Source organism: Lepidochelys kempii, chromosome 15 (assembly GCF_965140285.1).
Source record: "Lepidochelys kempii isolate rLepKem1 chromosome 15, rLepKem1.hap1, whole genome shotgun sequence".
NCBI classification, from domain to species: Eukaryota; Metazoa; Chordata; order Testudines; family Cheloniidae; genus Lepidochelys; species Lepidochelys kempii.
In genome coordinates this window covers 29,126,672-29,154,106 of record NC_136394.1, presented here as the reverse complement: position 1 = coordinate 29,154,106, position 27,435 = coordinate 29,126,672, and the positions used below count along the sequence as shown (strand labels likewise).

At 48.6% G+C, this 27,435-nt stretch overlaps 1 protein-coding gene across 1 annotated transcript; it reads left to right on the top strand.

Annotated features, from left to right (window-relative positions):
• Nucleotides 1-13,899: 13,899 nt before the first annotated feature.
• Nucleotides 13,900-27,200, top strand: TMEM119 (transmembrane protein 119). Its single transcript, XM_073312657.2, has 2 exons — nt 13,900-14,102; nt 25,375-27,200. The coding sequence occupies exon 2, from the start codon at nt 25,390-25,392 to the stop codon at nt 26,287-26,289; it is 900 nt and encodes a 299-aa protein (XP_073168758.1). The 5' UTR covers nt 13,900-14,102; nt 25,375-25,389; the 3' UTR covers nt 26,290-27,200.
• Nucleotides 27,201-27,435: the final 235 nt, after the last annotated feature.

The following is a 27,435-nucleotide window of genomic DNA, read 5'->3' as shown; positions in this document are numbered from 1 at the left end:
GACGCCAGCGTTTGTTTCTGCCCCTTTATCGAAGGCTTTGGCTAGCGAAGAAGCAAGTTTCCAGATAACCCCCCTTGAATTCTTTCTGTAAGTCAAAGCAGCCTGGGTCCACCTCATACCCCCAATGCTGTCTCCCTTTCACAAAGCACAGGACTCTGTTACTGTTTGCAGGAACACAGATAGTGGCAAGCCAGCTTCTAGACATAGAGAAATGCAAAGCTATTAATTACAATTTGCATTTTCAGCTGGGATTCATGGGTGTGTGCTATCAGCAATGCAAGGCAGTGATATGGCCTCCATCACCATCGCATCAGAACCCCATGCATGCTTTACCTTGTGCTATTATCCCCAGTTTACAGATGGGGAACTGAGGCACAGAGACTAAGGGACTTGCCTAAGTTCACACCAGGAAGTCAGTGGCAGAGGTAGAAATTGAACCCAGGTCTTTTGTGATCTTGGCTAGGGCCCTAACCACTGGACCATCCTTCCTCATATGCCTAGCTCACAGTTCTGTGTACAAATTCAGCCTGTCAGCTGCAGTGTGAGGTACGTAGGCAGGAAGCTGTTCTAGCCCTTCTACAAATGGGGCTCCCAAGGCACCATGAGTTGAGAAAATAGTCCAACGTGTCCACTGCAGAAGTAAGTGTGGAAGCCAGCAGGATGGCTCTTGTTTCTCTGTTGTACCCACCAGACCTAGTTCCCTCCCAAATACCTGGGACAGGAATCTCTGGCATGTGGCATCTCCTAGGGCTTCTCTCTGTGTCTCTGGGGCATCATTCTGCTGGCAGATGTTTGGTTCTATGGGGTTTTGCTCTGAGCTGGTTTTTGTGTTGTGTTGTTTATCTGCCAGGCAATAAGTATCTGAGCATCCACTTAGCACATGGGCTGAAAGGAAAGGCTTTGGAATGGCGGGATTGGGTTTTGAGTGCAGAAGAGTCCAAGAAATACTGCAGGGCGGGGTGGGGGAGGTGTCTTTGTTCCAACATTACTTCCAGGAGATACAACTTCTGCTCCTACAAGCCTGACCTTGTCCTCTGCTAGCAGAGGAGACAACTAGCCCATAACTCGCTGATCCGGCAGGCGGCTACTTCTCCTACAGCTCCAGGGGTATGGTAAGGGGAAGAGGGAAAACGATACTGCTAGGTGGCTGAATGATAACACTGAGCATCTCCCAGAGCTTCGCACTGGCAGAGCCTCTCCTATCCAAGGATCTCAGAGCTCTTTATGGATAGCAGTTAATAACCCGCACCGCTCTGCTGTGAAGGACAGAGCCGAAACCTGAAATTCACCTATGTTTTGTAGGGCATTTCCCGCTTTGCAGGGTGAGTTCCACTGAATTACTAGTCAAAAGACCCTCCCTTCTGAAGGAGAGGGCTTTCTAAGGTTCCAGGGCTGTGGGTAGTAAGTGTTTTTATCCCCATTTCACAGGGAGGGAAATTGAAGCACAGAGATTATTGAAGATGAAGGTCACACAGTAAATGTGCTAGCCCTGTGATGAGCACACAGGAGGTCCTGTCCTCACACCTGTTCTTAGACCATGAGCACGTGCAACTTTCTCAGCTTCAGGTAAGGAGAGCACCATGTTTCGCTGCGCTGAGGCTGGTTTTGTTGCTCTCAGCTGTCCCTCATTCTACACCCAGGTTTATCTCCATCCCATAAAACCCTCCTGTCAACTTCCTGATAGTGCAGACCCCCTAGAGCTCAGGCGACAGAAGATGGGGTTTATGCAAATCAAACTGATGTTGTTTGCGGCCTCCTGTCCTCGTCACTCACTTGTGCCCATCATTGAGGGCAGGGGTGGGCAAACTTTTTGGCCTGAGGTCCACATCGGGGTTCCGAAACTGTATGGAGGGCCAGGTAGGAAAGGCTGTGCCTCCCCAAACAGCCTGGCCCCCGCCCCCTCCCACTTCCTGCCCCCTGACTGCCCCCCTCAGAATCCCTCACCCATCCAACTCCCCCACTCCTTGTCCCCTGACCGCCCCCTCCTGGGACCTCCCGTCCCCTGACCGCCCCCTCCTGGGACTTCACCCCCATCCAACCTCCCTGTCCCCTGACTGCCCCGACCCCTATCCACACCCCTGCCCCCTGACAGACCCCCCCGGAACCCCTTTCCCCTTATCCAATCCCCCTGCTCCCCGCCCCTTTACCATGCTGCTCAGAGCGACCAGGACTGGCTGCCGTGCAGTCTAGGGCCCCAGGGCAAGCTGGCGGCTCTCGCAGCCCTGGTACCCAGCAGGAACTCGCAGCCCCGCTGTCCAGAGGCTGCGGGGGAGGGAGGACAGCGAGGGAGGGGCCGGGGGCTCAAGGGCCGGGCAGGACAGTCCCGCCGGCCGGATGTGGCCTGCGGGCCGTAGTTTGCCCACCTCTGGTTTAGGGCCTTTAGATGCTCACTGGGGCCTTGCTGGGATGGGGAAAGGGGGAAGAAGCCTGGGTAACGACGAGCTTTTATGAGCCTCCACAAAGAGTAAACTCTCTGCTACCCTTGGAACGAGAGCCTGAGTTTAGAAGCATGGCATCACCCTATTTGGCGTCGTTAATGACTCCTATGTTGTTTGCCAGGTTGGCGCGCAGAACAGAAGAATCTGAAAGCCTAACGCTGCCGAGCCAGTCGGTTCTCGTGAGCTCACTCGCTGTCTGCACTGTGCGTTTGTTAGCATTGGCTGGGCTGTGGTTTTTGTTAATAACCAGAAGCTTTTGAAACTGCAGCTTCCATAGAAATGTCGGCTGCAGGCCTGTAGCAAACAGCCCATGCTGCCTTCGGAACACGGGGCTTTTTCCAGTCGTGGAAAATCAGGGGGCTCTGGGCATTGTGCTGTATAGAGATAGTGAAAATGGCCTTGGCTGCTACTCAATCCTTCTGCATACACGTTTTCGGGCTAGAGCATGTGGGCATGGAGAACGATTCTGTATTGTTATGAAATGGTTAGTTTGTTATTTCGATAGCGCCAGAGAGAGGCCTGGCACTTTGCAAACACATTGACAAGGGTGTTATGCTCCTTCTAGCTTACGGGCCATGTCCGATGAGGTGCTGGAGCTGAAGAATCTCAGGGTTTTGCAGGATCAGGCCCTAGATCAGACCTATAACGCAGGAGTTGAAGAGCAGACGTGAATGGGAGCAGCGGCGATGAATAATGGGAAGGGAAAGGTGGCAGTGAGGTCAGTTTGTGCACAGGAATTAGGGGGTGTGTGTGTGTGTATACACACACGTTCTTTATGCTATGCATAGGGCAGCAGTATAGGCAGCCTGTGGTGCACACAGTCTGGTAAGTTCTCCATGGAGCTCTGCAGTGAGCCGTGCCAGCAAACATCCACCGAGAAAAGCAAATGAGAAGCGGGGAGGGGCTGAAATTTGTAAAATTGCATGGTAGAGCTGAGCCTGGCTTGCAAAGGGTCCCACAGAGCCCAGACAGCTGCAGGCACCCGCATTTCATCTGGGCTAAATTACAAAGCAGGAGTAGAGCAGCAAGACCTGCCCAGTGTCGGAAAGCTGAGCCACCCCATCCCGCAAGCTAAAACGGCATCATAATGTCTGGGCTGCAGTGCCTCTGCGTGTGGTGTCCAGGCTGTCACACATGGCTGCTGGCTGCTGGGGGCTGGCAGTTCGGCGGGACCTCGCCCGTATGCAGCAGAATCAATGTGCGGCTGCTGGGATCTGCTTCCAAGTGCCGAGCGGAGGAGGGGGAGTGTCTCAGAGGCCCCATGTGGGTAAATGAAACAAACTGATGATGATGTTGATGATAAAAGGGGACTCTCTGGGCTCTGTTGGGCACCCCCAGTCACAGCATCCTCTTCAGCGTGGTTTTGGCCTGCAAGGAAACTCCAGGGTCATTCTGGGTGACCTTGGGCCAGTGTCTTCCCACTCTCTGTAATGTGGTGATAATGACACTGATCTCCGTTGTAAAGCGCTTTGAGAGCTACTGATGAAAAGCGCTACAGAAGAGCTCCGGATTAGTATTTTCGTCTCCATACTCTACACCTGTTTAGTGCATATTCCATACAACGCACTGTGGGGTGCGCAGCCTGGCTGAGACCTCACTGGCTCCTGACAGCTGGGCCAGCAGACACAGAGTGCATTTCCGATGGCACTAGCCCAGCTCGGTAAGCTAAGTTTGTACAGTTCAGGGCCAAAACAGTGAGCGAGTGGACGAGCCATGGAAAACACCCATGTCATAGAATCATAGACTATCAGGGTTGGAAGGGACCTTAGGAGGTTATCTAGTCCAACCCCCTGCTCAAAGCAGAACCAATCCCCAATTAAATCATCCCAGACAGGGCTTTGTCAAGCCGGGCCTTAAAAATCTCTAAGGATGGAGATTCCACTACCTCCCTAGATAACCCATTCCAGTGCTTCACCACCCTCTTAGTGAAATAGTGTTTCCTAATATCCAAACTAGACCTCCCCCACTGCAAACTGAGACCACAGCTCCTCGTCCTATCATCTGCCACCACTGAGAACAGCTGAGCTCCATCCTCTTTGGAACCCCCCTTCAGATAATTGAAGGCTGCTATCAAATCTCCTCTCACTCTTCTCTTCTGCAGACTAAATAATCCCAGTTCCCTCAGTCTCTCCCTCATGTCCCCCACATGGAGGATGGAGGAGTTGGACACAGTGTCACACTTGTCTACTTTTACCTTTACAAGGTTTTTTTTATGGTCAGAAAACTGGTGGGGGAGTCAATGATATGGGACATGCCTTACAACAAAGAATATTTGACTCAAGCAGTGGAGAAATCGAGTTGTGTCAGCGGGGCTGTCGAAGCCTTGGAGTTTTTGCAGATCTTACTGATGGGGAGGAAGGAGCTACTGGAGATTTCCTGCTGTCGTGCTTTGTGGCCTGGCTTCCCAGCATTCTTTGGGCGTGTGGTTTGGCTGGTTTGCATGTGGCATCAATATGGCATGTGTGCAGGCTGGCTAAGCATCTGGCCAGGCTGTTGTTGACGCTGCCCTGGCTGAAATGGTCCTTCAGCATTCAACACAGCTTCTCTTTATTAAAGACAGGAAAGAAGTGAACTTTAGTGGTAGGGAAAGGGCTCTGGGGGCTGGAATCTCCTAACTGTGGACTGGACAGCAGCAGCCCAATGAGCTTCCCCGCATATGCCTTTTCTTCCTGGAATTCGCAGCCTCATCTGGGCTGGAGCTTTGTCTCCCTGCCCTCAAGCAATCCCTCCGCCTCTGGGCTGACCCCCATCTGGGCCGACTGGTGCTATCCTGAGAGAGGCCCAAGCTGCAAAATTCAGATCCAGATCCCTGTGCTGATTCCAAACCCTTTAATGGTCACGGGGGGCAGTCTGGGGAGTTTCAAATTCAGCCTCTTCTGACAACAGTGGTTTTTTTTTTTTTTGTATTTGTTTTTTTTAAACCCCACAAATCGATCTTGCTTTTCTCCCTGCTTCTTTTTTGGGGCAGGGTGGAAGATGTCTTCTTTGTCTGAAGGTCTTTATTTGTCATTTATCTGATACCTCCTGTTCTGTTCCTATTGTAAAAGGTCTGGATCCCTAGGGAAGGGAATCAGGGATGCACTATTCCAAGGGATAGTGCATCCCGGTGAGCTCCGGGAGGTAGAAGCTGGGACACCTGTAGATTTGAGGCAAGGAGACTCTCTAGCTGTGAGAAGAGATGATGGATGGAGCATGACTGGCTCAGCAGAACCTAGTGATTGTTTCTAGATCAAACCTGGATGGTTCAACTGTAGGGCCCTTTCTCAGCTGTGCCCTGGCTCCTTGACCAGTTCAGATGTGTGTTTTAGTACTCAGAGATGTGTATGCTCCACGATGCTTTGACGACTCAGTTGTATATTCAACTGCTTCAGATGCCTGGTTTGATGATCCTGCAGCATGTCGTGGATAGTGAGTTGATAGCTGTTTTGCCACCCAACCATCAAGAGCTCCATTAATAAACTACGAGGACTTCATTTTAGTGGCTGAAATTGTATGCAGCATATTAAGTGAGCTGTAGCTCATGAAAGCTTGTGCTCAGATAAATTGATTAGTCTCTAAGGTGCCACAAGTACTCCTTTTCTTTTTGTGAATACAGACTAACACGGCTGTTACTCTGAAAACTGCCTGAACTGTGTGCTTTATGGCAGTTGCTGAGTTTTAATATACTCCATTGGTCCAGCTGTTTGTGTCTCTCTCTCTCTCTCTTTTTTTTTTTAACCCCAAACATTGTCCACACCAGAATGACCAACAAGGATTGGATAATCTACTACTTAATGGGCAAATGGTATAATCCTTACTCAGCCTAAACACCCATTGTAGTTTGCCTCAGGAAGGACCTCAGGATGTTGCCCTCAGTGAGTAACATGTACACCCCAAATAGTGGAAAATGCAACTTAACTTGCAACATACACAGCTTCACACAGGTGAGTGTGTAACTCCACCAACCAGGAGTTAACGGGCTTCCAGCACTTGTTTTCCTTGTTCTATGTTAAAGGTAAAACCAAGAGAGTGAAGAAGCCAAATTAAAATTCATGCTGTAATGCCTGTCAATATAAAACCAACTCCGTTTGCGCAGAAAGGGAAAAATCTGCATCAAATCCCGAGAGAGAGCGAGCGAGAGTGAGAGCCGTGCTTTCCAAGTGCAGTACGCTTTGGAAACCTCGTCCGCTCCGAATTCCAGGCAAGGATGTGGGAAGCTTGATTATGAAAGCACCTTTGTCAAAGTGGGAACTAGCAAAGAGTGCAGGTCAGTAGGTGAAATATGTAGCTTAATCAGCAAGTTATGGAAACAAGCACAAATCAGGTGCATGATGCAGCCCCAGTGCCTGGCAAAGAATGCAGCTTAGGGATAGCATAAGAAAATTCAGCTCCTGAAACACTTTGCACAGGCTGATAAGCATGCAAATACTCCACTGCTATGTTGTTCAGACAGCAAAACACGCCGCTTGGGCGATAAAGCATGGAACTTAGCTTAAAGGGACTTGCTCTTTGCTGCAGAAATATCTTGCTTTCTCCAGGGTGAGACCAAACAAAGGCGAGGCAAACAGCCTCCAGTGACCAGCCTGTGATTTTAAAGCCTGGAGATCCCTTTGGCTTGTCGCCCTCAAACCAGAGTCTTTCCAATTCTGTAGAATTGCACTGGGGTCACTTCACCTCTACTGACAGGGACACCACAGTCTTTTAAAAAATAATTTAAAAAAACAGTTAGCTTTGCCGGTACAAGTCCCTCATGCCCAGCCTCTGAAGTCTAAAAGTCAGCTGCTCTTGGTATCAGAGTAGCAGACAAAGGCGGCTTTTGACTTTGGAGACTAAAGTGAAGAACAGCATGATTCCTGTTCTAAGGGACAAGGAGAATTCCCCTTGCTGACTGAGAACTGCCTTAGAAATCCCCGTCAGCAGAGGAGTGACAGCTTATTGGCAGGGCTGTTGATTAATCGCAGATAACTCATGTGATTAACTAAAAAAAAAAATTAACTGAGATTAAAAAAATTAATCCAGATTAATTACACTGTTAAACAAGAGAATACCAATTGAAATTTATTAAATATTTTGGATGTTTTTCTACGTTTTCAAATATATTGATTTCTATTACAACACAATACGAAGTGTACAATGCTCACTTTCTATTATTTTTGATTACAAATATTTGCACTGTAAAAATGATAAACAAAAGAAATAGTATTTTTCAATTCACCTCATGCAAGTACTGTAGTGCAATCTCTATCGTGAAAGTGTAATTTACAAATGTAGATTTTTTTGTTACATAACTGCTCTCCAAAACAAAACAATGTAAAACTTTAGAGCCTACAAGTCCACTCAGTCCTACTTCTTATTCAGCCAATAGCTCAGACAAACAAGTTTGTTTACATTTGCAGGAGATAATGCTGCCCACTTCTTGTTTACAAAGTCACCTGAAAGTGAGAACAGGCGTTTGCATGACACTGTTGTAACCAGTGTCGCAAGATATTTACGTGCCAGATGCACTTAAGATTCATATGTCCCTTCATGCTTCAACCATCATTCCAGAGGATATGCATCCATGCTGCTGCTGATCGTTAAAAAATAGTGTGTTAATTAAATTTGTGATTGAACTCTTTGGGGGAGACTTGTATGTCCCCTGCTCTGTTTTACCCGCATTCTGCCATATATTTCATGCTATTCTCGGATGATGACCCAGCACATGTTGTTTGATTTACGAACACTGTCACTGCAGATTTGATAAAATGCAAAGAAGGTACCAATGTGAGATTTCTAAAAATAGCTACAGCACTTGACCCAAGGTTTAAGAATCTGAAGTGCCTTCCAAAATCTGAGAGGGAGGAGGTGTGGAGCATGCTTTTGGAAGTCTTAAAAAAGCAACACTCCAATGCGGAAACTACAGAACCATAAAAAAAAACAAAAAACCCCAACCTTCTGCTGGTGGCATCTGACTCATGATGATGAAAATGAACATGCATCGGTCACCCCTGCTTTGGATTGTTATTGAGCAGAACCAGTCATCAGCATGGATGCATATCGTCTGGAATATCTTGCGACACTGGTTACAACAGTGCCATGTGAATGCCTGTTCTCACTTTCAGGTGACATTGTGAACAAGAAGCGGGCAGCATTGTCTCCTGCAAATGTAACCAAACTTGTTCGTCTGAGCGATTGGCTGAAGTAGGACTGAGTGGACTTGTAGGCTCCAAAGTTTTATATTTTATTTTTGAATGCAGTTGTTTTTTGGTACATAATTTGACATTTGTAAATTCAACTTTCATGACAGAGATTGCGCTACAATACTCTTATTAGGTGAATTGAAAAATACTTTTTTTGTTTTTTTTTACAGTGCAAATATTTGTAATCAAAAATAAAGTGAGCACTGTGCACTTTGTATTCTGTGTGTAACTGAAATCAATATATTTGAAAATGTAGAAAATATCCAAAAATATTTAAATAAATGGTATTCTCTTGTTTAATTGCATGATTAATCGGGCTTAATTTTTTTTAATCGCTTGACAGCCCTACTTATTATAGTTAGAAATGATGGGTGACAGCCCTGCCTAAACATTTTGAATACAGAGAGCTGGCCACTTAATTCAGTCACTGGTGAATTTGATCCAAACCTCTGGACCCAAATAGTTTCTGCAATACAAATAGCGCAAATTTCACTCTTTGTTCTGATCACTTTCAGGAAGGGATTACAAGTTAGTTCTCAGTTGTAACCTAGATTAATTCTAGATCTAATGCCTAGAGAAAGTTGTTGCATTATTAACAAGCAAAGAGGACAGACTTCAGACTAAAAAGGAGCCAGGAGGAAGCCAGGGTGATAACATTCTGCAATGGAAATCTCTGCTGTTCAGACTTTACCAAAATTATAAGCTCAGTGCCCCAGGCTCTGAAGTTGATGGGAGCTTTTGCCTGTGGCAGCTGCAGGACCATCCAGTTGAGCTCCCTAGCCTCTGCCATGTACAGTGCAAGCCATGACCTCCCTGTGCAGGCATAAAAGGATCAATGGTTTTATTTCTAAGCGGCTAGAAACAGACTTGGTTAGAATCAGAAGAACGGACTTGACTGGAGAAAGGGTAATGGCGCAACAGACCAGAACTGGGAGGGCACACATTAAAAATATTTAGCACTTCTCTAGTGCCTTTCACAAGATCTTAAGCACTTTAGATCTATAAATTAAGTCTTGTAATGCTCCTGTGAAAGAAGTAGTTATTTTTGTCCCAATTTTATAAGGGGGAAACTGAGGCAGAGAGCGGTCACATGGCTCCCCCCAACGTATCATGGTAAATCCGTGGCAGAACTAGGACTTGAAGCAAGATGTCTTGACTGTCAGTCCACGTCTTAGCCACAAGACCATCCTTTCCTTTCTTCCCGTGAGGGAACGCAACATTCACCAAACTGAAACTGGCATTCCTGTTCAGATGGGCTGGGATGGGAGCTGCTGTTCCCTGTCATCAGGGTGTCACTCCAGTGTGTTTCAGGGTGGGTTGCTGTAGCACCCAGCTCCGCTCCATGCGTTTAGATCCTCACGCCAAAGGCAAGGGAGAGCAACCACCTTCAGAGATGGCCCTTTTCCAGGCTAGTTAAATGCTGAGGTTTTCTGTTCCTGAGGTGGTGGGGTTTTTTTTGTTTTTGTTTTTTTTTATTAAAGAAACTGACAACTCAGCTTCACCCAAAGCATCTCTGCCATCTGGAAAACTTTGCAGTACGGACTGACCGAAACCACAGAACCTGTTCTCGTGTTGGGATTGGTCACTACGGGTTAATGATGGACCAGACCTGAGGGACCTGAATTATAACATCTCTCCAAGCGGTGCGTTGGGTGCAGGGCGGAATTAGTTGCTGTCTCTGGGGCTGCTGTCCGGAGGTGTTGTCACAGAGGCACCCGGCAGCTCAGCCTGGAAATTGAGGACAGGCAGGAAGTCTCCCAACAGTGCCAGGTATCCCTGGAGCTCTAGCCAAGCTGACCCATTTCCCCATTCTATCCCAGATTCCTAACCATACATTTCTGGAAGCAGAGTCTTGAAATCTTTGGAGTGCAGCCAAATTAGTTCAGAGAAACAGAAGACTCTCCACAGCTCTCTTCCTTTTCCCCATCTTTCTTTCTCCTTTTCTGTTTTCCTGGAAGGGTTGGGCCCAGTGATTTGACACACAGAAGAGCGTTCCCAGCAGCCGGGGTAAATTATGCTGCTGGATGCAATAATCAGACAACGCATAAGACTAATTATTTCTGAAAGAAATTAATTTGATTCAGTTTGGCAACATGGATGAAATCTGAAACCCAATGGCTTTCCTTTGAATTGCCCTGGGACCCAAGTATAGTACTGGAAAAATTCCAGCAGGGAGGGTCAAGGATCACAGGGCTCATATTTCCATCCCAAATCATCCTAGCAGTGCAATAAATGTCCCGGGTGCAATATTCTCACAACCTAGATCCCCTCAAGGAGGCATGTTCGCTCCATTCCTTTGGGAAAACAAAAGGGGAATGAAGTGAAGAAAGTGTTTATCACAAGCTTTTTAGGGGGTTATTTAAACAATGCTGGGAAAAAGCTCAGAAATAAAATACCAAGTCGATGAACTCACCCAAGGACAGTTAATGTGTGTCCTAAACAGTTTCGCTCGTTCCAGTGAACCACGTACTTTTTCAATGTCCCATGCAATGTTATGGTCTTGTTTGGGGAAAAAGTGTTAGGAACCTACAATCACCCATTGTTAAAGCCCAAAGTAACCAGGGCACTTCTTAGCCTTACGCTATAACTGTCTCTTCTATTATAGCTGTAACTTTGTTCAGGTTGTGCCTAGTATTTACACACCCCAGGGTTTATTACTATTTTGGCTTTTTTATTCAGGGCTCAGTGACCTGAGCCTGAAGGCCTCGATGTGCCTTCATGACACAGCAGCCTGTTCAAAGCTAATAGGCGATCTGCCCAGATAAACTCCAGAACAGGAGTGAGGACACTCCAATTTCTAATAAATCCAGGGCTGCTTTCACTGAGTGTGCAAAATGTGCAAACACGTCAGTTTCACATGCACAAAACCAGCATGTGTGGGGGCAAAATGACGTGGATTTTTTGCCCACTGATCCCAACGACGAATACAGGAAACACCCAGCTTGGATGAGCTTAGCTGAGAAGGATGCCACGGAGGGGCTGTGGGGAAAATACCCTTGGTCCGTATAAAAAGAGAAAGCATCATATGGGCCCTAATCTATACCAGTTTTGCCAGTGGGGAGAGAAATGCATTCTTCTTAGTACAGGGTGCTTTCTGGCTCGAGCTTTTGGGAAATGGCCTCTCGGAAACAAGGAGTTCGGTGCCTGTTAAACTGTGTCATACAGGAGTGACTTTTCCAGCAATGCTTCCAGAAGAAATCCAGACACCTCTCCCCTTCATGAGTTTAACGGCGCTGCCTTGGGTTACGGCCAGGAAGGTAACTTTTTAACTCTTTATTTCTCCTTCGTGAGCCTTGCAAATCACTGGTTCTGAATGCAAGCCTGGCTCTTGAGAGCGATTCCCCTTCCCCCATGTTCTGTACCGCTCTGTCTCCATTGGGAGCAGCGCTGGGTGGCCTGCAGAACATCGAGCTAACTGGAGATACACTTTGCTGAACTCTGTCAGTGGCTCGATGCTAAACTCTTCTGCAGGTGATTGGCAAGTCCAACAGCAATGGGGAAACCAAAAGCAAGGGAAACGGACTGATGGAAGCAGCCCCAGGGTTAGCAGGTCAAAGGCTGACCTTTTGCTTCTGGAATTTTGGATTAAATCCACCCTTAGTTCTCAAGCCAGATGTCTGACCTCCGTTCGGTCTCTGTTAAGCAGTGGTTTAATTAGCAAGGGACCAGCTCCTGAGAGGGGTTTCACGGGGGCTGTATCCTGAAGAGCCTCCTGCTGGTGAACTTCTGTTGATTTCAGCAAGAGCGCAAGGGTGCACTGGGGCCTTTCCGGGGCTGCCCACCAGTTGCCCTGAGCCTGGCAGCCTCTTCTCCAGAGGCCTTGCGGAGGGCCCTAGAGGAGGCCAGAGCCACCCCGAGGGAGTGGGGAGCAGAGCAGCTACTTGCAGAGCCAATGGCTGGTGGGGGAGGATTGTGGGAAGCGTCCTGGGAGAGGAGTGGGGGGGGTCCCCTGGAGGGAGGAAGCGTGGAAGGAGTGCAAAGCATCTGCTGCTTCCAGGTAATGTTATAGAAGTATGGTGGATGCCCAGAAGTGGCTGAGACTCTGAGCAGGCTAGCAAGGCCCAGATTTTGCCCAGTTGAGGGCTGCACTGGCAGCTTGCTGGGCACCCTCGGGGGTGGAGCGAACGTGCATCAAAAGGAGCAGTTGGCAGCCGGCCTCCCCTGGATTGCACAGTGTCGGCCTGCAGAGGTGACCATTCCCAGGGGCGCTTCTACCGTACGGGGCCACATGTGCTTCGGGGGCTGGGGAGATAGTAATACTGTACCTGGTTTTTAAAGCCATTGGTTTGCATGCAGGGGAACCAAGGGGGTGGATAGGAGAGCAGAGGGGGTGCATGTCCCCAGCATGCTGCCCTCCTTTCTCTGAGAACAGGTGCCCTGGCAGACGTGGGCTCCTCTAGGCCAGGACTGGGAGGAACGGAGGTGGGATGGTGACTAGAGCATGTGTGGGTTAAAATACCTCGCCTGCATGCTGGAGGTGACCAACCCCCTCTGAAGATAACCTCCCCTCAGCATTTTCTTGGGAGGGGGTTCCCCTCTGTATGGGGAGTCCTGTCCTGACAGTGGGGGCTCAGGAATGTCCAGCCACGAGGGACCACATGGGAGCATCATGCTGGGCACGTTCCTGGCCGCTGAGCTCTCCTTGCAGCTAGGGGACCCACGGGCAGCTCTCCTAATGTGCTTGGCTTTCTTGGGAGTATGTCAGAAAATCCATAGCCTTCTGCTGCTGGTATCTTGGCTGGAGCCAATTAGCCCACGTGGACAAGGTGAAGAACAGCTGTGAGGGATGGCCAGGCGTGCCAAGCCAGGGTTTTATTCCTCCCCCCTCCCCACATTTTCCATCAGAGTATGTAATAAAGCCTTTGTTAGACCCTCCAGCCCCCATCGTCACCCCTAGAGTAATTCAGTAGTGGTGCTGTGAAGGGCGTTTGATTTCTATTCTATCGTGGTGGTTAATGAAGGGGAACTACGAGCGAGAGAGATTTGCTGGAAGGAATTAAAGACAAAACTTTCCCCAGATTGCTTTTGTCTGGGGCTGCAGCTTTGATGGGGCTCGGGCTTTGCCTTTGACAGATCTCCAGTAAAGAACAAGCTCCTTGCCTCTGCCTGCTTCTCTGCCCGCCCCCCTAGCTCCCCCTTTGCAGATGTGGGAGTGAAAGCTCAGGGCTTCCCAAGATTGGAGGGAGCTGCCAGCAGGCGGGGGAGACACTGAGGGTCTCCCCGCCCCCCCTTCTCTCCCTCCCTTGTCCCCACATGAAACCAGCCTAGCCTTAATGAAAACAAGCTGCTCCAATGCGATCCTAGCCAGTGAGCTCAAGGCTGCAGAGGAGGAGGGCTCCAGGCTGGGCTCAGATAGACACCGTCCCAAGGAGCCAGAAGAAACTGGGCTAGAGTGCAGGACAAGCAAACTTTTCCCCTTTGCTTTTACATTCTTTCAGGCCCTGCAGACGGACACCCCTCCCCGCCCCCCGGCAGGAGGGTGCTGGGAGACTTTAACCTACAGCTGGTGAGTACATGCAATGCCCCCATCTTTCAGATCCTTCACTTCGCTTTACAATATTTAATCTACAAACAAAATTGCATTGGATTCCCCCCTCCCCCCAGCAACCTTCTCTTTTCCTTTTTTGAACTCCTCACCGCAGCACAGTCCTGGGCTGGTTTTATTGTTTCTTTGCCATAGATCTAGATATTTATTTTTCCCAGTGTGTTGATGTTAGGATTTCATGCTCATCTGTGAACCAAGTTGAGTGTGCTCAGCTAGACAGGCATGTTGGCGGAGTTCTGTTTGGAATAATTGTTCAGCATGGTGCATAGATTTCATATTGGAGTTGCTTACAGAATACCAGTGAAAGACAAAGGGAGCCAGATGCTTCGCTTTGGACCCTTCCAAGAAGTTCTCAAGTGCCACTGAAATGAGCCGACTGAGCTTGCTGGGCAAAGCAGGGTGCCTGTGTGAGAGGCCAGATATGCATTTGCATGAAGGTAGCAGAACTCAGTGGGTTGTGGGGGGGAAAAAAGGGGGTTGCCAAAAAGAGGAAAATTGTGTTAGATTTGCTTCCTTTGCTTTGCAGTTAAAAATCTCTGCTGTGGATCGAAGCAGGCATTTGCGGGGAGAGGAGTGTGCTGGGGGCTCAGAGGGAAATTTGGGGGGGGGTACATTATGCTACTGGGGAGGAGTTTGGAAGTGGATACGATGGGACTTAGGGAGGGGCTTGGGGATATATAGGGTGTGATTGGACAGGAGTTTGGGGGCAATATGCTGGGGATTTGTGCAGGAGGGCTGGGGGAGGGAACACACTCTGGCTTTTGGATGGGCAATGTGGCGGAGAAATGAGCTGCCTGGACAGCGGGCACTCAGCGTTCCACGTCTCCGTTCTTTCTTGTAGTCCAAGGAACATGGCCCAAGCAGCGTGTGCTGAGGGGTACGACGGCTGGGTAGGACCGACCCACCTAACGGGGAGTAATTTGGGTGCAGGCAGGTTTTGGGTGGCAGGGGAAGAGAGTGAAAATTTGCAGCTTCCCCCTGTTCTCTTTTTGCCCAAGCTGCACGTGGCAAACCGTTGAACAGAGTTGAACATTTTAAAGGTGGGGGGGAAGAGAAGTGGGGCTTGGCCTTCTCTTTGCGTTAAGCTTCAGTGGCTGAAACCTGCTGCGGCTCCCTTCATAGCTCAAGGCTACTAGATGGCTTCTTAATTTTGTTGAAGCCAGGAGGGCCAGAAAAGTCCCGGTCGGCTTTCTGTGCCGCCTTCTCACTGCTGCACCAACGGAAACTTTGCGGGGGAAGCCAACACTGAACTAAATAACACAGGGGGGAGGAAAACTTCACTGCAAACGGAGCTTACAATGTAATCCAAGTGGTACTGAAGCCATTCAGGGCTTCGGGTCTGCTGCAGCAAAACTGGCTCTGAGATGAATGTGGCGTCAATGCAGACTCCTGGTGAAGCCAGTGGGAGTTTTGCCTGAATAACGACTGCAGGCTGGAAGTATAATATCCCTTATCTTGGCGGAAGTGGGGCAAGCCATAAAGTTTAGCTCCAGATCTGAAGCTTCCCTGCCCCCCCCCCCCCGAATTTAGGGCGTGGGTGGTTTCATCATGTTGATCTGGGCCCAGGTCTAGTTCCTTAATTCCGTTTTTGTTCAGTGCTTTATAATGCTGTGTGAACGAAGGCTAAGTGGTAATCATGATTCATCTCCTCATTTCTCCTGTTGGTCCGTGCTCGTGGCTTTTTTTGCTATGTAGTTAAGGGTCGCAATGCAGCTCCTGGGTCCAGGAGAAGAAGGTGGGGCTGGGGGACAAGGCGACTAAATGGGAGTTACAAAACAAACAAGTGTTCACAAAATAAACAAATCTGATTTAAAAAAATGCCAGTAATAGCAGGTAAGAAGGACCCTAGCGCCCCTGAGAGCAGCTGCTTGCTTTGCTGGTTGCCATGACTCTGGCCTTCATAACAAAACCCTAGCTCCTCTGGCTGACTTTGGAGAAGTTGGGATCTGGATTCAAAGTTTGCAGCTTGAGCTGGTCTCAAGCACGCACCTGGGTGACCACAGCATCAGGTGCTCCTTTCCTCCTTGCTAGCTGCAAGCCTCTTTGCAAAGATGGGAGAGGAGAGACTCTGGTCCTTTTTTCTGTGTTTGAATGGGAACTGGATTTTGGGGGGAGTTACTGTGGTGTGTTTTTAAAGTGCAGCTTCTGTTTTCTTTTAATTTTTTTCAAAATATGTTTTCTTTTGTTTAAAATCAGCTTTTTTTTAAAAAGAAGACGAGGGTGGGGTGGGGGGCATTGAAACTGGGGATGGGCACACTGGGAATGGAGAGCAGCTAGGTCCTGGGGGTTCCCTGTGGGCTGACTGCTGGGGCAAGGAAGGCAGGGGACTCTCCTGCTGCTGCCCGTCTATGGAACGTGGACACGCTCCAGGGTGGCCGGGTGACTGTTCTTTGTAGCCCATCGCATGTAGAGAGGGAAAAATAGAACCGCTAATGGCTAAACTAACCCAGAGCAAGGCTGTTGGTTCTTTAGCTATTTCTCTGGCACCTCAAGATCTTTATCCTCAAAACACGCACCCCTGTGAGGGAGGACACTGCCTCAGTTTCCCCATCTGTAAAATAAAGCTAGAGAGTGGCCTAAATTGGCACAAGAGATCTGGGAAATGAACCCTCATCTCCTGCGCCACGGGCCAGCACCCTAACCACAGGGCCATCTTTCCTCTGAGCTCTTTCACTGAGCCAGCTGGTGATCAATGGAGGTGAGTTCAGGCTTATAATCGCTTCTCCTTTAGGAGTGGGACAGTGGCGAGAGCTGGGTGAGGTGTTGGCTGAAAGCTGACTCGGCTGTGAGGATGCTAGGTTACACCCTGCCTGACCACATGAGAGCTATGCAGATCTGGGTGGTGTGGGGGGAGTGACAACACAGCAGGGCTGAGGTGTGGATTGGCATGTCTGTTTGCATAGCTCTGTCTAGATTACACTGATCCCAGGTTAAATCCATCCCAGCAAAGAGAATGGGGGAGGATAACACAAAAGGGCTGAAACAATGGAGGGGAAACCCCTCCCTACATTAATCAGCTAGCTGGGTTGGTCTAGATACACCTAGGTGCCCATCCTTGTGAGCATTTAGCTATCTGAGACCGGATGGTCTCAGCATTTCCTCCTGTCCTGACTAGGGGAGAGGTGAGATCAGAGGTGGAGTGCGCTCCCAGTCAGGGAGAAATACCTCTTCCTTGTGCAGTTTGCTTGAGGGAAGCTACAGGTGTCCATTCTGGTCTATCCGTGTCACTGATCATCTCTCGGTGGCTTGCGGCCCATGCAGCTTGGAGAGCAAGAAGCTGCTTGTGTCTTTCCTGTTGAGGGTTAAAGCTGGTTGCCTGGGAGGTGTGGGGACAGCAAATATGGTTTCATAGAATCATAGAAGGTTAGGGTTGGAAGGGACCTCAGGAGGTCATCTAGTCCAACCCCCTGCTTGAAGCAGGGCCAATCCCCAATTTTTGCCCCAGATCCCTAAATGGCCCCCTCAAGGATTGAACTCACAACCCTGGGTTTAGCAGGCCAATGCTCAAACCACTGAGCTATCCCTCATATGGACCTTGAAGTTGCCAAGCCAACTGTTTTACGCTGGTCCTGCCATCCCAGATCCTACCATATGAACTGGCAGGGTGCAGTGACCCCCATGCAATTCGGGAGTGGGCAAAAGGGGAAATGCTGTTTGTTGCGATGACCTGCAGCAGGGTCAGGCCATGAAACAGCCTTGGCAGAACATGGAGATCTGAGGTCACACTCCACACATCTTGAGAGCTGTTCCTGCCTCCTGCAGGGTAATGCACATGCATCCCCGCTCACCAAGCACCACTGCACGTTGCCTGGTGAGCCAAAATATCTGGCTCTGTGATTGCAGGGAAATCCGGGTTTGCTGGCAGGGCAGGTGTCCCCCCCAGGCTAACCTTGCCTCTAGCATGAAGGGGCTAATCCCATTCAACAGCAGCTGGGAGAATTGAATGATTCTGCCAGTACAGCTCCCGCGCTATTGGCCAGGGAGGGCTCACACCCAGGATCGGGGTAGTGCAGACAAGGCTCCAGCAGCTTCTGGTGGCGGTTTTTGCCTTCTGCACCCATTTACCAACGAAAAGGCCGTTTGCACTCGTCACTCCGGTAATGGAACGGGGACCCACAACTCACTTCACAAAGGCTTGTTCAAGGGCCAGCCGATGCGGCAGCATTTGGTTACTGTCTGTGCCCCGGTACCCGACGCCATCCCGTCCCTGTTGCACCACTTCTACTGATGTAATGCAGACATTCGACAGGGCAGCAAGGAAGCTGGGAAACGGCCTTTGTTATCGCTTTAATATACCCCCAGTGCCCACAGGGAAACATAACTTGTACAAAGAACTGCCAAAGGTCACGTGTAATGTCCTTCTCTGCTGGGCACAGCCCCGTTTCCTCCAGACAAATGGAAAATCATAAGTGCATCTTACATCTTATTTTACATCATTCCTGATGAAGAGTGTGGGGGCACTGGCAGCCTTTGTTCGCTGAACACGCCAGGTCTTCCTGTAATGCCTCTGTTCAAGCCACACGGGGTCAAGACAGCAAAAGTCACTGCTCTCATAGGCACCTGGCAAACATTACCCTCTTGTCCTCCACCGGATCAAAAGATGTAATATACTTAAGTGGTCCTGCTGGCAGTTTGTTTCACGGCTGCTGGTGTAAGTGCTGTCCGGGGCTGTCTGAAATGCTGTTCGTAGCAAGGATCCTGGCAACTGAGGCATTGTAGGGGTGTCTGAGGATATTCTCCTAGCCCAGTAGGTGCTAATCTGAAGTGTTGGTCAGTGGGAGGGTCTTGGTGGTGGAGCTGGTAGCGGGGAGCCTGCAAACATCTCTCTGTCCCTCTTAGGTACCAATCTGTGTGTATATAATGTCTTCTGCAGTTTCCACGGTATGCATCCGATGAAGTGAGCTGTAGCTCATGAAAGCTCATGCTCAAATAAATTGGTTAGTCTCTAAGGTGCCACAAGTACTCCTTTTCTTTTTGCGAAGACAGACTAACACGGCTGTTACTCTGAAATCTGGGTTGTGCTGACCACAGTGCTCTGAAGAGCTGGGCAATCCTAAATGCATGAGAATCTCTCCTTCTAGCCCTGCAAAGCCTGCTAATTTAGGAGAGAGATTGAGTGTGGGGAGGGGAAACCTTTGTGTAAATTGTCCCTGTCCTTTAATGTGGATCAACTCAAAGAATCGGTGAAGCTCACGAACATAAGAACATAACAATGGCCATACTGAGTCAGACCAAAGGTCCATCCAGCCCAGTATCCTGTCAACCGACAGTGGCTAATGCCAGGTGCCCCAGAGGGAGTGACACAGGTTGACTAACTAGTAATGATCAAGTGATCTCTCTCCTGCCATCCATCTCCACCCCCTGACAAACAGAGGCTAGGGACACCATTCCTTACCCATCCTAGCTAAAAGCCATTAATGGACTTAACCTCTATGAATTTATCCAGTTCTCTTTTAAACCCTGTTATAGTCCTAGCCTTTACAACCTCCTGAGGCAAGGAGTTACATAGGTTGACTGTGCACTCAGTGAAGAAGAAGTTCCTTTTATTTGCTTTAAACCTGCTACCCATTAATTTCATTTGGTGGCCCCTAGTTCTTACATTATGGGAACAAATAAATAACTTTTCCTTATTCACTTTCTCCACACCACTCATGATTTTATAGACCTCTATCATATCCCCCCTTAGTCTCCTCTTTTCCAAGCTGAAAAGTCCTAGCCTCTTTAATCTCTCCTCATATGGGACCCGTTCCAAACCCCTAATCATTTTAGTTGCCCTTTTCTGAACCTTTTCTAATGCCAGCTGAGATGAGGGGACCACATCTGTATGCAGTATTCAAGATGTGGGTGTACCATGGATTTGTATAAGGGCAATAAGATATTCTTCGTCTTATTCTCTATCCCTTTTTTAATGATTCCTAACGTCCCGTTTGCTTTTTTGACTGCTGCTGCACACTCTGTGGATGTCTTCAGAGAACTAGCCACGATGACTCCAAGCTTCCACTGGGTTCTTATTAAAGCAAACCAGCTCTCCCATGAGCTGTGAGAGTGACTTTGCAAGGAGCTGCAGGCAGAATTGCTTCCACTAATTCCATCCTAGGTTTGAAGCCTGGCATGCTCAGATGGAACAAATCACCCCCAGATTTCAGTAACGATCTAATAGGAAATGAGAACACTTCGCATTGGCTGGGGCGCCAATTGCAGCCAATTTGAAAAGGGCCATCTGCACAATTTTAGATTGGGAGGAGGTACCTGAAGTCCCATTTCTGCCCCTGGTAAAACTGAGAGCTTCTTCTCATAGTCTGGAGTTTTGGCGGTCTGTGATCTGTCTTCCACCAATGAGTTATCTGAAGCTGACCATGCTCATATGTGCAGCTCACATCTTCCAGCGCCCACGTTACACTCCGCTTAAAATTACTGCTGTGGTTTTGTCCGCCCTGTTTCTTTTGTTGCTCTTCTCATGCTTTCCAAACTCCCAGAAAGCCATGCTTCAAACCCAGAGCTACTCTGGAGTGGGCTCTGGCTCTCTATCGGCATGCAAGAGGTCACTCAGGCAGCAATTCAACAAGCGCTTCCAGAAATGTGAGCTCTTAGCCCGAAAAGCTTCTGACTTGTTGTTTCTCCTAGCCCTAGAGCTGAAATGTGTTTTTCATACCCATTTGTGTAAAATGTAATAAATGATAGAATACGTGACGTGAGCTGGTTAGCTCCTAGTGGCCCCAGTTCAGGAAAACATCCCCATCCAGTGCAGCACAATTGAATTCAATGGGACTTAAGTGCATATTAAAGTTAAGCACGTGTTTAAGTGCTCTCCTGAATAGGTATGAACCTTAGCACGTGGCCTTGCAAACTTGAATGAGCTACAGATGTAGTACTGTCTCTAGCTAAGGGATGAGGGGCAGTGCAGCATCAGAAACTTGCCCTGGTACCTGTGCCGTGGATGTTCTCCGAGGGGTGCCATTCTGGGACTATTTACAGCAATAATGTTCGTGGGGAGTTCAATCATTGTCTGAATCTATTTCTAACCATGCATGAGGCTGATGATCATTGCACCATTATTTACTAATTGTCAGAGCCACGTGTATAGCTAGAACAAAGTGTGGAACGGATCAGTGGAGCTGCACGTTTGCCCTTCTGCAGTTAAGTCTGTTCAAAGTTTCCATTGTCAATCTCAGGTTTCAGGAATTTATTAATCAGCCAAACTAATTTTGCTTGCGCCAGAATCTTGGCAGGCAGCACTCCCACCCCAGCAGTGCATTTATAAAGAACACTAAACTTAGGGGGAGAAATCGTTTCATCTGTTTTTCATCTGGTTTTCAAGTATGTCAGCGTAAAACAAATGGAATGTTGCACTTTACAATGTTTCTTTGCAATCACAAAAATGAAATCAAAGTTCAGGCTAGTTTTTCTTTAAGAAATGTAACTTGGCAAGTAACTCGGTGCCTAAAATAATCAACAGGCTTTTGTTATTTTGGAAACAAATGGCAAAAGCAATGACATTAAACTTTTCAAAGGGGCTGCTTGGTAGCTATCGCGTCTGCTTTGAATAGGATAATGTATGCGTCCTCCTTTTAATAGCAAATTTATTTAAGTAAATGCAGTTTTGTCTCAGACATGATTTAAAAGAAAATGCCCTAATTTTCACTCCATTGGGGTTTATTGAATAAATAACATTTTTAAAAACGTGTCTTTAATGGCTAGATTAGACTCCATCTCCATCGAAATGTTCTGATCTTATTGGTTCAGTATCCCTATAACCGATGTGATCGGTAAACAGATTGCAAAATTCTTGTATTGGTCATTTGCAAATATTCAGGAATTTCTGAGTGAAATTCCCTCTATTTTTGCTGCCTGTTGACGCACTGATTTCAGGTGAGCTTCTCTTACTAGATGTTCCATTCTATGCATCCGATGAAGTGAGCTGTAGCCCACGAAAGCTTATGCTCAAATAAATTTGTTAGTCTCTATGGTGCCACAAGTCCTCCTTTTCTTTTCACAGAGTAAGGTGCTAGTCAGCAATGAGCAGGGGTAGCAGAATCGGACGCTCTCGGTGAAATACACTCCAGCACAATGCCCCTTGCAGATCTTAAATGAGCCCTCGGCTCTGTGCCAGGCCAAAGCGAACAGCTCTCCAACAGTGCATTGCAAATATTCAAAATGTGCAGCTTACTCCATGTTGGGGAAATGGTGTCCATGTTCCCTGATTGAAAGGTTTCTGAGCCAGCCAGGGCTGAGTGAACGCTGGAGTTTATTATTAATACATTATTAGTCACTGGCATTTGCTTGTGGCTCCTGATTCGATGATTGATGTGACCAGCCAACGCTGTGCAAGCTGCATGTTGTGACTCTTGGATGTTGTTATTGAAAATTGTCCCGGGAAAGAGAGTCCTACGGCAGTGCTGCTCCCAGATTAAGATAAGGACCACTTAAAGACCTCTACGGTGGGTGATAAATCCAGTCTTTCGGTGCCATCCGCTGGTGGTCTGCCCAACCGTGTGTTCTGCCCAATTGTATGGCAAGAGCAACCAGTCAAGCATACTTTAGTCTGGCAGCCTGGAGGTCGGGACACCCCTTATCAAGGCCTGCGAGCAAGGGGCTGTACCTGGAAGGGCGTGGCTGCTGCCACCAACAGTCGAGGGATTAGTTAAAGGGCTAAAACCATGGCTGGGCAGGTGTGCACTGGGGCCCCCCCCCGACACACATTCACATCGCGCAGTGTGGCACGCTCCCAACCCTGGCCACAGACGGCTCTCCCAGGGCCCGATCCTTTCAAGGCCCAGGGACCCCCCCCAACCCTGGCCACAGACGGCTCTCCCAGGGCCCGATCCTTTCAAGGCCCAGGGACCCCCCCAACCCTGGCCACAGACGGCTCTCCCAGGGCCCAATCCTTTCAAGGCCCAGGGACCCCCCCCCCAACCCTGGCCACAGACGGCTCTCCCAGGGCCCGATCCTTTCAAGGCCCAGGGACCCCCCCCCAACCCTGGCCACAGACGGCTCTCCCAGGGCCCGATCCTTTCAAGGCCCAGGGACCCCCCCCAACCCTGGCCACAGACGGCTCTCCCAGGGCCCGATCCTTTCAAGGCCCAGGGACCCCCAGAGTCCCTCAAGCTGCAAACGCACTACACAGGCTACTATTTAAAGAGCCTGGCCTCCTGGCTTCCCCATCTGGCTTCTGCTTGGTAAGGGAGTTTGCAGTGCATGGCTGGGAAGAACTGTAATCGACAGGGGAGCGCAGCGTACGCTTCTTCCCCATAAAAATAAGTAAGCGGGAATGATTTGTCAGTTTCCCGGGGTGTGCCTGTGTGCTATCTTTTGCAAATGCACTTTCTGTTGTGAGACATGCCCAGGCCCCACGGCGCTCAAAGTAATTTATTGCCAGGTCTGGTTTCCACCAGAAGTATCTTTATAGCTGCTAGAACGCACAGAGCTTCCCAGGGTCTAGTAAAAGCTGCACAGCATCAGCCTCCCAGCCCTTCCCCTCGTTAAAGGTGGGTTTGAGAAATAGCCCGGCACAAGCAAAGTCTGGTCGCTGGGAGTTCCAAGGGGTTGTAGCCTCCAGAACAGGGGCCTCATCAAGGAAGCCGGATACACCGTGTTTGGAGGTCTTGTGTCAAATCACTGCTTAAACTGTGCACCCTGTTTTCTGGTTGGCCTGGGAGGCTTCCTCCTAGCAGAGGTCCCCGTGGTTAGAAAACCCGTGGGGGCTGAGTTAATGCTGCTGTGGTGGTCTCCATTGCGAGATTCCTTGGGCGTGGCGGTGGTGATGCATCTTCTGACAGTCGCACCCTGCCACTGGCTGAATGTCGTTGCTCGTCAGTGAGGGGAGGAAACTAGTGGCTGGGGAAGTTCCAGACAACTTGGTCAATGGGCTGAAGGGTGGAAGCCCAGCCCCGCTTTCTTGGAGGTGCAAATCGGAGCTGCGCTCCTGAAAATTGGCCCCAATCGTCCTCCCTACGGAAAAAGGAAGCAAAACGAGGTAGAGGGTTTGGAGCTTGTTGGGTAGGAGATTTTTGGATGCATGTCCACCCGTGTCTGGTTGTGTGGGAATGCACATGTACAAGGGGGGCGGGGGGTTGGTTCTCATAGTCTTCTCCCATCCCCAAACTGAGGAAACTGACCAGAGGGAGTCACTCCCTGCACCTCCCTTCCTCGGCATTCAGCGAGCTGCCTCCACAGTGCTCCTAGGCCGTGGTGAGCCACCGAAGGGACCAGGCTTAGGATCGGAACTCAGTTCTGGCGAGGGGCAGGTGTCCCATTGCCACGACTTGACTGTGGCGTCTGTCATACGCAGTGTTTGCCCTTTATTGCTGGAGATTTCCTATGGGCAATACATCTATGCAACATGAATAATGAAAAGCTTGTGATGTAGCTAGCAGTGTAGAGGTCATGGCGGGGGGGGGGGTTTGGGGTTGAAATATCAACAGTAGCCATGTGCTTTCTGCAAGATCATGAAAATTTCACTCAGGATGAGCAGGTGCTGAGGGCCCAGGGGCTGAGACGCACAGCTCTAGAAAGTGCCACTTCTTCCTCCTGCTTCTCTGTCCTCACCGTTTCCTGAAGCTCTGGCTGATGTTTAAAGCAATAATGTCCCGAGAGCTGCTTTTCCCACCCTTTCTCTGTAATTTATTATAGCGGTACCTGATAGCCATTCTATAGTTAAAGTTACGTTTTAATGTGGGTTGATCATGATTTATGAATTCCTGTTTCTCTCGGAAAGCCTGAGGCCAATCCATGTGAAATTTCACTCTGGGTCCTTTGAGTTTTCTGGCCAGGGTTTTCTTTGGTTTCTCATCATAAATGTTTAATAGTCTCTGAAATGGGGCTGTGGCTGAAATTTCTCCTTGGAAGCCCTCCTATGTCTTAAAGACCCATGCCCCCCAAATAAACCCCCCACCATACTCCAGCTACATAAAACGTAGCAGAGGGATGAACCTACTGCGCCCCTCCCCCAAACTACCCACCCCCAATTAAAGCATCAAAATAAACCTAGGACATGAATACACCCGAATGGTTGCTGAGAAGCAGCCAGGGTGGCTACACAAGCAACCTACCTGGCACAAACCACAAAATCAAGGGCATGAAAAGTGAAGCTACCTGCCACATCACACCCTTCATTCTTTTACCCAGAAGCACACGCCATACCATTGTCACAACTCCCAGGCACCGAGACCAGGCACTGGAACTTTGCCCAGGACAGATACTAACTTGTCCCTGTTTTCTCTCTGTTTTGTGGCAGATTCCGGTCTGGGAAATGGCTGCTTCAGCTATGGTCTGTGTGCTCCTTATGCTCATGGCACCTCTGTGCACCACGCGATCGACACGCATCCAGGCGACTGTCCTGGATGATAACGGTGGGAGTGGAGACAATCCAGGTACCTCCATCCCCCCCTCTGCGAGCGTGAATTTGGGGGTGAGTCCTACATCCGGGACTATTGCTGTGAATTCTGTCAATGGCACCTTGACTTCAGTCAACATCTTCAATAGGATTGTGAATTTCTTTAAAGAGTACATGCTGCTAATCATTGTGGTGGGGTCCTTAGTTTTTGTGCTGCTCTTCATTATATGTGCCGCCGTCATCGTCCGGCAGAAACACAAGGCCTCTGCCTATTACCCATCGTCATTTCCTAAGAAAAAGTACGTGGACCAGAATGACAGATCAGGGGGTGCCAAAGCTTTCAAGGAAGTTCCTGAAAAGGCTACCGAGACCCACCCGGAGGAGCCCGTGGACTCATCCAAACAGCTGCAAGCTGATATTTTGGCTGCTGCCCAGAACTTGAAATCCCCAGCCAAGGTCTCCATGGCAAATGGAGATGGGACCAAAATAGAGGATAAGCCCCAAAAAGAACAGGAGGAAGGGACCAAAGTGGAGGACAACAGACAAACAGCTGAGTGTGTTTCCAAAGAACAGGTGGCTCCCCAGGAGAAAGCTGAACCAGCAAAAGAGATGCCAGCTCCAAGTTGCGCAGCAGAAACGGAGACCAAAGGAGAAGAACCTCCCTCCACTGAGGAAGTTCAGCAGGCCAATGAGTCCTCGCCAGAAGAGCCCAAAGAATGCCCCGTGGCTGCCGATCCCATCGTGCAAACCCCTGAAGGTGAGAAGCAAGATGTGTCTGTTCCGGCGGCTCCCGATACCAGTGTTGCCGGTGTCTAACACAGGAACTCGGGCGCTAGAAAAACGGACCTTCGTTCTTGAACAATGCTAAAGCAGCGGACAATCACCATTCATCAGCAGACCACGTTATTGATTTGGAAATTGATTCAACACGCGACAGACTATTTTTCTATTAAGTGGGCACAATAGATACCCCTGTCATTATACCAGCCATGGTGCCCAGCTGAATATCAAAACAGATTCGATTTAGTACACTGTATTTTACATTAACAGACCGTTCCGTTACTGTGTAATTGCTCAGTAGCTCTCACTTTCAGTAAGTACATATGCAGGGGTTAGAAGTGGGCGTGATCAGAATCCATGACCTAGCTTTCAGGGTGAGTGACAGATCCAGAATGAAATGTTGGGGCTTAAGCCTGTCTTGAATAGTGGCCTTTAATTATAGATGGTATGACCAGCCGTTTATATGGCACAAATCCTACAGGTCCTTACCCAGGTATCTAGGGGAAATCAATGGGAGTTTTGCCTGAATAAAAACTGTGTGAGCATCTATGGATTTGAACTCTACTTGGTGGGAAATCTAGGGCTTTTATCCATTAGGGTCAACATATAGTTCCAGAAGAATTTCCAGGCAATTCTTTGTTCTCTGTAAAATAAGCTGTTGCTGGCTTTCTTGCAAATGTTATTTTTCTAATTCATTTTTATACTATTCGATGGAGGACTTTGGGTGGAAAAGAAATTGTGTGTGTGGAGTGAGTGACTCTAGATGGGATTTTCGGATCTCGCCCTCTCGACTAGTCTGAAAAGAGGGGGGTGCTTCATACAAGGGGCAACTGGACCATGTAATTCCATCTAGTGTGAAGAATCTTGTTTTCAAACATAACTTCAGACTTTTTGTCTGGCATCGTAAAGGCTTTACCAATATTTATGACCTTCTGTGATATTTTTTTCCCCAAACATCCTGATCTTCAAAGAACTATAAGATGGAACCTGCAGCTCTTTGTAGACTTCCACAACTGATAGACTTTTACAGTTGTTTTCTTTGGCCTCCATATTTTGTTGCAGTGTATAATAATAATAATTAAGTATAGATTAAAAAGAGTAAGCTTCTTTATATCCACTGATTAACTGTTCCATAAAGATGTTAATATGACTCAAAGAAATATATTTTACTCAGGGTTTCCA